The sequence below is a fragment of the Schistocerca nitens genome, chromosome 9 (assembly GCF_023898315.1).
Source record: "Schistocerca nitens isolate TAMUIC-IGC-003100 chromosome 9, iqSchNite1.1, whole genome shotgun sequence".
Lineage (NCBI taxonomy): Eukaryota > Metazoa > Arthropoda > Insecta > Orthoptera > Acrididae > Schistocerca > Schistocerca nitens.
The window spans coordinates 19,594,911-19,607,312 of record NC_064622.1 but is presented as its reverse complement, the minus strand read 5'-3'; the positions used below and the strand labels follow the sequence as shown (position 1 = coordinate 19,607,312).

Sequence of the window (12,402 nt, the reverse complement as noted above, 5' to 3'; positions counted from 1 at the left end):
TGAAACTGAACATAAAAAAAAATGTGTTTAAGAAGGATGCCTTCTTTTCACGGGACTGCGCCATCGAACTGCACCACCACGGCTTCCCTCACGGACTACTTCAGATCTCTCTGGTTGCTCTTGGGTACTTTCCAGGTTTCAGTCCGTCCATGAGAAGTGCCTTGGTAACAGAATAACAAAAGCAGTGTCCGCGAAAGCCAGCCGTCCCGGTTCTAGTTCATATTACGGTCCAACACACAGTTTTAAATTTTCACATTTAGTAACGCAACAAATTAATTACACTGTGTGTGCATCAAACCCAAGCCCAGCACTTCACGTGCAATAAAATGATATAAATTTAAATTGTATTTCGAGTATCTAACCAAGCAAGCACTGGTTTCGAAGACTACTACACTGAAAGCGATAATGAAAGTTTGTGACGACTGGGTATAGTAAGCTTTCCATAACTTTCAGACTTTGTAGGACTGCAGATTTCGGTGCGAGTGTATATACGTCGATATCATATGTGTTTCGTGTGTTAGATCTTTAGTCCCAATACTGGTTTGTAGCTCCCTACGATAGTCTATCCTGTGCAAGCGTCTTCATCTCCGAATAACTATTGTAACCTACATGCATTTAAGCATGCTTACCGTATCATGCCCTGGTCTCCCTCTACAACTTTTAACTCCCCCTCCCCCCCCCCCCTCTCTCTCTCTCTCTCTCTCTCTCTCTCTCTCTCTCTCTCTCTCTCTCACACACACACACACACACACACACACACACACACACACACACACACACACACACACATCCCTTCATTATCAAACTGATGACTACTTGATGCTTCAGGATGTGTTTTATCAATCGACCCCTTCTTTTAGTCAAGTCGTGCCATAAATTTCGGTTTTCCTCCAATTCGATTCAGTACCCCTTAATTTGTTATCCTATCTGCCCATCTAATCTTCAGCATTCTTTTGTAGCACCACATTCCAAATGTTTCTATTTCTTTCTTGTCCAGGTTTTCGTTCTCTACTAGGCTACACTCGACAAAAATACTTTCAGGAGTGACTTCCGAACTGTTAGATCTACGATGTATTACAATTTAAAAATTTTAGCTTTTTCATAAATGATCTTCTTGCCAGTGTCACTCTGCTTTTCGCATCCCCTCTACTTCGGCCATCATCAAATAGCAAATCACATCTCTAAGTTTTAGTGCCCGTTTCCTAATCTAGTGCCCTCGCCATCGCCTGATTTGATTCGACTACATTCCATTACCCTTGTTTTACTTTTGTTAAGTTCATTTTATAATCTTCTTTCAAGACACTATCCTTTACGTTCAGCTGCTCTTCTGAGTCCTCTGCTGCCTCTGACAGAACTACAATGCCACAGGCAACCCTTCAAGACTTTTTTCACTTCCTAAACTTTGCATCCCTTCCAAAATTTTACGTTGGTTCTCTTTACTGCTTGTCCCATGCACACACTGAATAACTTTGGGAAGAGGCTATAGCCCTCTCTCACTCGCTTCTCAACTACTACTTCTCTCTCATGTTTCCCGACTTTTGTAACTGTGGTCTGGTTTCAATACAAGTTGCATAGTGTTTTGCTCCGTAAAAAGTATTGATTGCAATTTCGTGTCTGTAACAGGACTATTCAGATATCAGTAAGACTCTAGCACTGTGGTTTTAAACCACCAAATATATCTCTCTCAGAATATGGACCTACGATTTAAAAAAAACCTAAAACGATGGTGATGTGGAGCATTTCGAAGGTGAAGAGAGGTTTGTTTAACATAAAAATTCGCTGTGGAAGTAGTCAAACTATTCTGTCTAGAAAGTAAGACTACACAGCACGATCCAAGGAGGAGATGTATCATAAGACTGACGGATGTATGGTTTTCCTCAATGAAAGTATCATCAAATATTCGTATAGAACTGAGGAAGAAGTGTCCGAAAACAATACCTGAAGTACGGCATTGCATGGAAGTAACGTGAATCATGGAAAATCTATATTATGGAAGTAAGAACACTGAAAATTAAGTGACCCAGTAAGATACGAAATACAAGTAGTACACCAAAGGGCATATGGCGACGGCCTTCATCGAATGAACTTTGCTACACTATTTAGGGTTAATAGTCGCCAGGAGAACAAACGAGTCAGTTGGCATTTGGTACAGCATCCAACTTGCCGCTGGAAGGAGCAGCAGAGTGAAGAAATTGCTGGCCGTGTTAGGTGTAACAGCAGAGAAGCAGAGATGAGAAGATCATCACAAAACAGGGAAGAGTTGTAGGATGGCATCAAAAATGGTCGATGGGCACAAGACTTTGAAATTACGCTTCTAATTAAGATTTTCAGTGCGACTGAGAAAAAACTAATAGATGGACGCTTATGAGTCGAAAAATTATTTATAGAACTGAAATTACAATTGTTGTCATAGAAGGAATAGTTGTGTGTCGTGGGTGCTACACCGCTTCCTAAAGTCGTCTTACTAACAAACAAAAACATAACAAGCACAAAATAAGTGCCAGGGTAGCTCATTTGGCAACAGCGTTGTCCACAGAAGGCAACGTTCTGGGTCGAGTCCCAGTCTGCTTTAATTTGCCAGACAGTTTTGTAAACAAAATTATTTTCGAGTAATTCTCACCAGTACTGAATAATTCCGTTAAGCAGTGCACATGTAGCAAAGATACTGTGTCTGAACACTTCCGATACTTCTTCCGGAGCCCAAGACGATTATCCAACCAGGCAACAATGTCAGCCCTACGCCTTTTAGCCCTTAGTTAAACACGTCGAAGCGCTGTAACATCTGAGCTTTCTGGGAACTCGGGATGCAGAGGTTCGAATCTCCCTCCCCGGTTATTTTCACACAGAGGACGCAACGTAGCACCCCGACTCGCTCAGAATGTGTGCTCTCTACAAGTTGAAATTTGCAGTCGACGGCGACTCGTCGGTGTGTCCGCCGCTGGTGAGCCGTGAAGGATGGGGCGGCAGACCGCCGCTGGCCGTGGAGAAAGTGCGCACGCCGGTGCCGTTCGTCGTCATCCACCACACGTACATTCCGAGGGCCTGCAACACCAGCGACGACTGCGAAGCCAAGATGCGTTCCATGCAAGACTTCCACATGGGCAAGGGCTGGCTCGACATCGGCTACAAGTAAGTTCCCGACGGCTTCCAGGGCAGGCCATTCCTGGACTAACTCAGTGTAAACAGTTTTTTTTTGCCTGTGCTTGCTACTTACGAATGTTTACAGTCTTTGCCGCAGTTTATTACTTCCGATTCTGATTACACATTTCCACTAACTGCCATCATCGGATCTGACGTGACACGGAAAATATAAGCGGTAGTAATACAGTCGAAACGTTGGTTTTAAGTTTATAATTAAAGTATTTTATCCAATGACGCAGTACAACACCCAGAAGAATTTTAATCATTATTGACACCGCCCGCGGAAACCCTCGTTTGTAGAGCGGTATGTAGGCGAGTGGTATATGTTGGAAAACACCCATTGGCGTGTTGTTCGCAATTGGCAGCGCAGCGTTTTGAATCACCAGATTGACGTACAAATTTGCAGTAAAAAAATGGCTCTAAGCACTATGGGACGTAACATCTGAGGTCATCAGTCTCCTAGACTTAGAACTACTTAAACCTAAGGACATCACACACATCCATGTCCGAGGCAGGATTCGAATCTGCGACCGTAGCAGCGGCGCGGTTCCGGACTGAAGCGCCTAGAACCGCTCGGCCACCGGGGCCGGCTATTTGCAGTCAGGGTGCATGGGATAATTAAGAGAGTGCTCCTGCTGTCATATGAAATCGCACCACACACCATAACTCCAGGTGCAGAGCCACGCTGAGAGGTTGGTTAAATGACCTCAACTGGCCTCCTAACCAACAAACGGCCTTATTTCCCATCGGGGCAGAACCAGATTTCCTCAGAAAACGCAATAGACCTCCACCCTGCCCTCCAATCAGCTTTCACTTCACACGACCGCCACCGAAGTCGCAAATGAATGTGGTTTGGGGTCACCGGAATGCATGCTACAGGACATCTGGCTCGGAGCTGCCCTTGAAGTAACAGATTTGTAACAGTTCGTTGTGTCACTGTGGTGCCAGCTGCTGCTCAACTTGCTGCTGCAGATGCCGTACGATGCGGCAGAGCCGTACATAAAAAAAACAATGGTCTTACATCTCGGTAGAGCCACGTGGCCGTCCAGAACTCGATCATCTTGCAACCGTACATTTTCGTGACCACCGATGCCGGCAACCATGTACAGTGGCTACATTCCTGGTTCAAATGGCTCTGAGCACTATGGGACTTAACATCTATGGTCAACAATCCCCTAGAACTTAGAACTACTTAAACCTAACTAACCTAAGGACAGCACACAACACCCAGTCATCACGAGGCAGAGAAAATCCCTGACCCCGCCGGGAATCGAACCCGGGAACCCGGGCGCGGGAAGTGAGAACGCTACAGCACGACCACGAGATGCGGGCGATTGACAGTTTATCCTCTGCATAATCCGATGTAACGGACACTGACAGAACCACAGGCACATAGACACAGGCAACAGAGCATGCACAATGTAGGCACTAGTACAGTGTATATCCACCTTTCGCAGCAATGCAGGCTGCTATTCTCCCATGGAGACGATCGTAGAGATGCTGGATGTAGTCCTGTAGAACGGCTTGCCATGCCATTGCCACCTGGCGCCTCAGTTGGACCAGCGTTCGTGCTGGACGTGCAGACCGCGTGAGACGACGCTTCATCCAGTCCCAAACATGCTCAATGGGGGACAGATCCGGAGATCTTGCTGGCCAGGGTAGTTGACTTACACCTTCTAGAGCACGTTGGGTGGCACGGGATACATGCGGACGTGCATTGTCCTGTTGGAACAGCAAGTTCCCTTGCCGGTCTAGGAATGGTAGAACGATGGGTTCGATGACGGTTTGGATGTACCGTGCACTATTCAGTGTCCCCTCGACGATCACCAGTGGTGTACGGCCAGTGTAGGAGATCGCTCCCCACACCATGATGCCGGGTGTTGGCCCTGTGTGCCTGGGTCGTATGCAGTCCTGATTGTGGCGCTCACCTGCACGGCGCCAAACACGCATACGACCATCATTGGCACCAAGGCAGAAGCGACTCTCATCGCTGAAGACGACACGTCTCCATTCGTCCCTCCATTCACGCCTGTCGCGACACCACTGGAGGCGGGCTGCACGATGTTGGGGCGTGAGCGGAAGACGGCCTAACGGTGTGCGGGACCGTAGCCCAGCTTCATGGAGACGGTTGCGAATGGTCCTCGCCGATACCCCAGGAGCAACAGTGTCCCTAATTTGCTGGGAAGTGGCGGTGCGGTCCCCTACGGCACTGCGTAGGATCCTACGGTCTTGGCGTGCATCCGTGCGTCGCTGCGGTCCGGTCCCAGGTCGACGGGCACGTGCACCTTCCGCCGACCACTGGCGACAACATCGATGTACTGTGGAGACCTCACGCCCCACGTGTTGAGCAATTCGGCGGTACGTCCACCCGGCCTCCCGCATGCCCACTATACGCCCTCGCTCAAAGTCCGTCAACTGCACATACGGTTCACGTCCACGCTGTCGCGGCATGCTACCAGTGTTAAAGACTGCGATGGAGCTCCGTATGCCACGGCAAACTGGCTGACACTGACGGCGGCGGTGCACAAATGCTGCGCAGCTAGCGCCATTCGACGGCCAACACCGCGGTTCCTGGTGTGTCCGCTGTGCCGTGCGTGTGATCATTGCTTGTACAGCCCTCTCGCAGTGTCCGGAGCAAGTATGGTGGGTCTGACACACCGGTGTCAATGTGTTCTTTTTTCCATTTCCAGGAGTGTATTTCCAACCGTGTATTCACATAAAAAAGGCAGTCACAACGAATAATAAAGGAGCAGACGGATTTTAATAAAAATTGATTTTCTGACATCACGAGTGATCTGTTGTGACGTTTGAGTGCTTTAATAAACTAACCCTCCAGCTCCACATTTTTTCATTGGCTCCACACTAATAGCCTTGCAGTCATTCCACATACGATTTTGTCACTGCTTTTTATTATAAATTTTTCGTTGGCTGTTTATTTCTGGACTCCACGATTTCTCTAGTTTTTTGTCTGAAGCATTTCATTTTGTGCTGCAATACTTTACTGTAAGTTGCCTTACTTTCTACTGCCTTATGTTACGTCAAGTTAGGTAAAATCTACCGGGAGTCACATACATGTGTTAATCCACAAGGATTTGTCTTTTTATTGTTTATGTAACACATTTGCAAGAAACGAAAGTATATTTTTAATCTAATTTACCTTTTATTCACGTTTGTACTTGTCCGTCATCTGTGAGTCAGTGCGTGCTGTTATTGAGCTTTGGGCGCCACCTGGCGGCGGCTGGGTACTTTACCTTCTGACTGCGTCGCCGCCGGTGTGCACCTGCACTTTGTACGAGTAGGTACCGTCCTATTTGACGATATACACTGTGCTGATTTTTTAAAGTATTTGCAATGTATCACTCATCTATAACACCGTGTTTGTATACTACTGATTGTGTGCAGTACTCAATTTGTAAGCTTGTGAAATAACGTTATTTTCTTGTGTTAAGAAAAACATTTTTGTAATATATTCAAAGAATTGCATATCTCATGTTTATGATGGCAATTAGTCGAAATGCGTAACGAGAATCAGAAATAATAAAGTACTTCCAAGACTGAAATACAGTGTTTGTGTGTGCATGGTTATAGCCTCTGCTGTACACTATATAAAGATGTCGTGTTTGCCATTTTCTTACGAATTTTATGTAGTGGTAAAACTTCACGAGTAGCCAAAGGTCATGAGAAGGCACAGGATGTAATGTTATCAATGAGTCACTTTCCCACAATGTCTCAAAACTGCAGTTAGACATCAAGGCTTGGCATTTACGATGTGTAACCATCATTCTGGCGAGATATTGATCCAAGTATCATGCAGCGCTACTCACAATAGTCCTTGTGTGGTTGGTTTATTGACAGCATCCCATTAATGATCGATTAAGAAGTGGCGATCTCGGCGCCAAAGCCACAATGGTGAATCCGCTGAAGTGTTCATCAAGCCACCCGCGAGCAACCAATAAGCGACGACACGTCCCATAGTCCTCAGAGCCATTTGAACCATTTGAAGGCGCCTTCTAGCAAAATTTCGAACTTCTGCGACGCGACGGGAGAAAGTGACGGGGTTTCAAAAAAGTGGCCCTTTAATTGTGACATATCATGTATACAGGGTAGTTATAATTGATCTTTCGATACTTAAGAGGGAAAACTATATACTATGGGTACCGAACTTAATATAAATGACGTTCGCAGTGGGCGCTGCAGGATGTACGTTGTTAGTAGCGTTACTGTCACGAGTTGTGTTCACGCGCCGGTCCTGGTACGGTGACTTAAGAGTTGAAACACAGGCATCAGCGTGCATTACAGTTGCTGACAGTCAACAATGGTCTGGACAAGGTGAGCGGGGCTTTACTCGTAAAGCTGTTTTACCAACACAGCGGCAATATAGCTGCTGCCCTTCGCGAGTACTGACGAACTAAAGGAATACGGGCAGGTCCTCTTTCCACACAGGAAGTTGAAAAACACGATTCGGAAGTTCGATTTAACTGGCGAACTGCTCCCGAGAGAGGCCGACGGGCAACTCCTCCACAAGCTATCGAAGAAGTTAGTGTTTCCATTGCTGAGAATGCTGGACACAATGTGCGATCTTTAAGCAGTGAACGAGCTGCGTCACGACAGCTTAACATTGCGTGGTCCACCGTTATTCGGGCAGAAGTAGGGCAATCTCTACTGCTGTTCTAGGTTGTCGTAGACGCATACGGTGTCAAATCGATCGTGTGATACAGAAAGACGAATAGATCCTGTGAAAGTGAAGATGTGGCGGAAGCTCCTTATTCATCACCGTTCTTCCTTTGTTAACAAATAGCAGCGCATGCTCAGCGCTAATATAAGTTAAATGTGTCGTACGTAATGACTATCAGTAATGAGCAACGGATACTTTACCACAGGTAGGGGAGTGGATGTACCGAATATTTAACGTCAAAATTTGGTTGTTACTGTCACGGACCTGGTCGCTACAGGTGCTTTGATACCAAGTTCACAGTCCGACACCGGCACAAAGCCGGCAAATCAGTAGCCAACTCTGTTACAGCGATTTTCCATGACTCTGCTCTGGCTTGCAGCTTCATCGTGGGAGGCGACAATCGAGTATACGCCGGCCGCGGATGGGACACGATCGGCGCACACTCTCCAACCTACAACTTCAAGAGCGTCGGTATCAGCTTCATCGGCGACTACAGGAGTGAGTACTCAGTTCTTCTGTCTCTGGGTAAATTGCAAAGTGCTAGCTCCCAAATATCTTGACGCTGCAGGTAATTCTAGAAATAAATAAGGCTGAAGTATTGATCACGCAGCCATTCCGTTCGGGGCCATTCCCACCTATTGCACCATTTCCGACGGAGCGCCCGACTTGCTCCTGTTGGATTTCAAACTCTCCCCGTGGTCCCGGTGTAGCCTCGCTTTGCAGAATCACACGTATATGGAGAGGCATTTACTTTACTTCAAACAGCGAAGAGCGTGTTATCGCAATTTTACTAGCTCCCTCTTTATTAGCTTCCAGTAATTTCCGGGGCAGTTCTTGAGCAGCTTTCAGACAGCTCTCGCGCCGCTGTTTGTCGACTCAGTCGTGTGATAGGTCACGTTACTGTGACGTGCTGGCACCGTTCATTTCATTTTCTGGCGCTTGGGTACTCAGCTTGGGCTCACGAGTTTTGGAATTGCCTTTTGTGCATTGGGTAACTTTTCTTGTTAATCTCAATCTGTCGTCAACACAGAATGTCTTGGTTCGGAGCATTACCAGTTTAGTCAAAGTTGACTATCTTTTTCTATTCGGATTATCAAATTGTTACTTAGAACAAACAAAGGTTTTGGCATCAATTAAATTCAGTAATGCTATTCGCACTATGGATACCCCAAAACTAAATTGGTAGTGTTGGTAATATTTCGCGGAAGGTGGAGACGATGTAAAAACTCACTGGTCTGTAGGCGAAGATACAAAGAAGTCTCAATGACAGGCAATATGTACTGACAATCACTTAAAATGGAGCAAATACTGCAAAATTTTTGCTGCAGAGAAATTTTATACCTTAAAAACAGCCAGAGTAGTATACTTTTCATTTTATTTGTGTGTACTGAGAAGAATTAACGAATATGTAACGTATCTTCTGTTTTTTTCCTTCCCCTTTTTTACATGTGTAAAATGTTGCAGTCAAATATAACTGTCACATTCTTGCGCTTTAACTAACTATACCCCCCCCATGAACCATGGACCTTGCCGTTCGTGGCGAGGCTTGCGTGCCTCAGCGATACAGATAGCCCTACCGTAGGTGCAACCACAACGGAGGGGTATCTATTGAGAGGCCAGACAAACGTGTGATTCCTGAAGAGGGACAGCAGCATTTTCAGTAGTTGCAGGGGCAACAATCTGTATGATTGACTGATCTGGCTTTGTAACACTAACCAAAACGGTCTTGCTGTGCTCGTATTGCGAACGGCTGAAAGCAAGGGGAAACTACAGCCGTAATTTTTCCCGAGGGCATGCAGCTTTACTGTATGCTTAAATGATGATGGCGTCCTCTTGGGTAAAATATTCTGGAGGTAAAATAGTCTCCCATTCGGATCTCCGGGCGGGGACTACTCAAGAGAACGTCGTTATCAGGAGAAAGAAAACTGGCGTTCTGCGGATCGGAGCGTGAAATGTCAGATCCCTTAATCAGGCAGGTAGGTTAGAAAATTTAAAAAGGGAAATGGATAGGTTAAAGTTAGATACTCTGGGAATTAGTGAAGATCGGTGGCAGGAGGAACATGACTTCTGGTCACGTGACTACATGGTTATAAACACAAAATCAAATAGGGGTACTGCAGGAGTAGGTTAAATAATGAATAGGAAAATAGGGATGCGAGTAAGCTACTACAAACAGCATAGTGAACGCATTATTGTAGCAACGATAGAGATGAAGCCCACGCCTATCACAGTAGTACAAGTTTATATGCCAACCAGCTCTGCAGATGACGAAGAGATTGATGAAATGTATGGTGAGATAAATTATTCAGATAGTGAAGGGAGATGAAAGTTTAATAGTCATGGGTGACTGGAATTCGAGAGTAGGAAAAGGAAGAGAAGGAAACGTAGTAGGTGAATATGGATTGGGAGTAAGAAATGAAAGAGGAAGCCGCCTGGTAGATTTTGCACAGAGCATAACTTAATCATAGCTAACACTTGGTTCAAGAATCATAAAAGAAGGTTGTATACATGGAAGAAGCCTGGAGACACTGGAAGGTTTCAGACAGATTATATAACGGTAAGACAGAGATTCAGGAACCAGGTTTTATATTGTAAGACATTTCCAGGGGCAGATGTGGACTCTGACCACAATCTATTGGTTATGAACTGCAGATTGAAACTGAAGAAACTGCAAAAATGTGGGAATTTAAGGAGATGGGACGTGGATAAACTGAAAGAAACAGAGGTTGTAGAGAGTTTTGGGAGAGCATTGGAGAACGGTTGACACGAACGGGGGGGAAGAGATACAGTAGAAGAAGAATGGGTAGCTTTGAGAGATGAAATAGTGAAGGCAGCAGAGGATCAAGTAGGTAAAAAGACGAGGGCTAGTAGAAATCCTTGGGTAACAGAAGAGATACTGAAATTAATTGCTGACAGGAGAAAATCTAAAAACGCAGTAAATGAAACAGGCAAAAAGGAATACAAACGTCTCAAAAATGAGATCGACAGGAAGTGCAAAATGGCTAAGCAGGGATGGATAGAGGACAAATGTAAGGATGTAGAGGCACATATCAGTATATGTAAGGGAGATACTGCCTACAGGAAAATTAAAGAGACCTTTGGAGAAAAGAGAACCACTTGCATGAATATCAAGAGCTCAGGTGGAATCCCAGTTCTAAGCAAAGAAGGGAAGGCAGAAAGGTGGAAGGAGTATATAGAGGGTCTATACAAGGGCGATGTACTTGAGGACAATAGTATAGAAATGGAAGAGGATGTAGATGAAGATGAAATGGGAGATATGATACTGCGTGAAGAGTTTGACAGAGCACTGAAAGGCCTGAGTCGAAACAAGGCCCCGGGAGTAGACAACATTCCACTAGAACTACTGAAGGCCTTGGGAGAGCCAGTCCTGACAAAACTCTACCATCTGGTGAGCAAGATGTATGAGACAGGCGAAATACCCTCAGACTTCAAGAAGAATATAATAATTCCAATCCCAAAGAAAGCAGGTGTTGACAGATGTGAAAATTACCGAATTATCAGTTTAATAAGCCACTGCTGCAAAATACTAACACGAATTCTTTACATCGAATGGAAAAACTGGTAGAAGCCAAGCTAGATAAGGAAAGGCAAACCTACGTTTCTAGCATTTGTAGACTTAGAGAAAGCTTTTGACAATGTTGACTGGAATACTCAATACTCTCTTTCAAATTCTGAAGGTGGCAGGGGTAAAATACAGGGTGCGAAAGGCTATTTACAATTTGTACAGAAACCAGATGGCAGTTATAAGAGTCGAGGGACATGAAAGGGAAGCAGTGGTTGGGAAGGGAGTGAGACAGGGTTGTAGCCTATACCCCATGTTATTCAATCTGTATATTGAGCAAGCAGTAAGGGAAACAAAAGAAAAATACGGAGTAGGAATTAAAATCCATGGAGAAGAAATAAAAACTTTGAGGTTTGCCGATGACATTGTAATTCTGTCAGAGACAGCAAAGGACCTGTAAGAGCAGTTGAACGAAATGGACAGTGTCTTGAAAGGAGGGTATAAGATGAACATCAACAAAAGCAAAACGAGGATAATGGAATGTAGTCGAATTAAATCGGGTGATGCTGAGGGTATTAGATTAGGAAATGAGACACTTGAAGTAGTAAAGGAGTTTTGCTATTTGGGGAACAAAATAACTGACGATGGTCGAAGTAGAGAGGATATAAAATGTAGACTGGCAATGGCAAGGAAAGCGTTTCTGAAGAAGAGAAATTTGTTAACATCGAGTATAGATTTAAGTGCCAGGAAGTAGTTTCTGAAAGTATTTGTATGGAGTGTAGCCATGTATGGAAGTGAAACATGGACGATAAATAGTTTGGACAAGAAGGGAATAGAAGCATTCGAAATGTGGTGCTACAGAAGAATGCTGAAGACCAGATGAGTAGATCACGTAAGTAATGAGGAGGTACTGAATAGAATTGGAGAGAAGTGAAATTTGTGGCACAACTTGACTAGAAGGGATTGGTTGGTAGAACATGTTCTGAGGCATCAAGGGATTGCCAATTTAGTACTGGAGAGCAGCGTGGAGGGTACAAATAGTAGAGGGAGACCAAGAGATGAA

At 45.0% G+C, this 12,402-nt stretch overlaps 2 protein-coding genes across 4 annotated transcripts in view; one reads left to right on the top strand and one right to left on the bottom strand.

Moving 5' to 3' along the window:
- Positions 1-12,402, bottom strand: part of LOC126203958 (trichoplein keratin filament-binding protein) — an 801,925-nt gene that overhangs the window by 473,713 nt on the left and 315,810 nt on the right. The window lies entirely within an intron of this gene.
- LOC126203960 (peptidoglycan-recognition protein LC-like) overlaps positions 1-12,402 on the top strand; it is a 63,998-nt gene that overhangs the window by 44,806 nt on the left and 6,790 nt on the right. The window contains exons 4-5 of the mRNA XM_049938357.1: positions 2,910-3,129; positions 8,196-8,314. Of these exons, the coding sequence (XP_049794314.1) occupies positions 2,910-3,129; positions 8,196-8,314 (339 nt within the window). The remainder of the gene's footprint in view (positions 1-2,909; positions 3,130-8,195; positions 8,315-12,402) is intronic.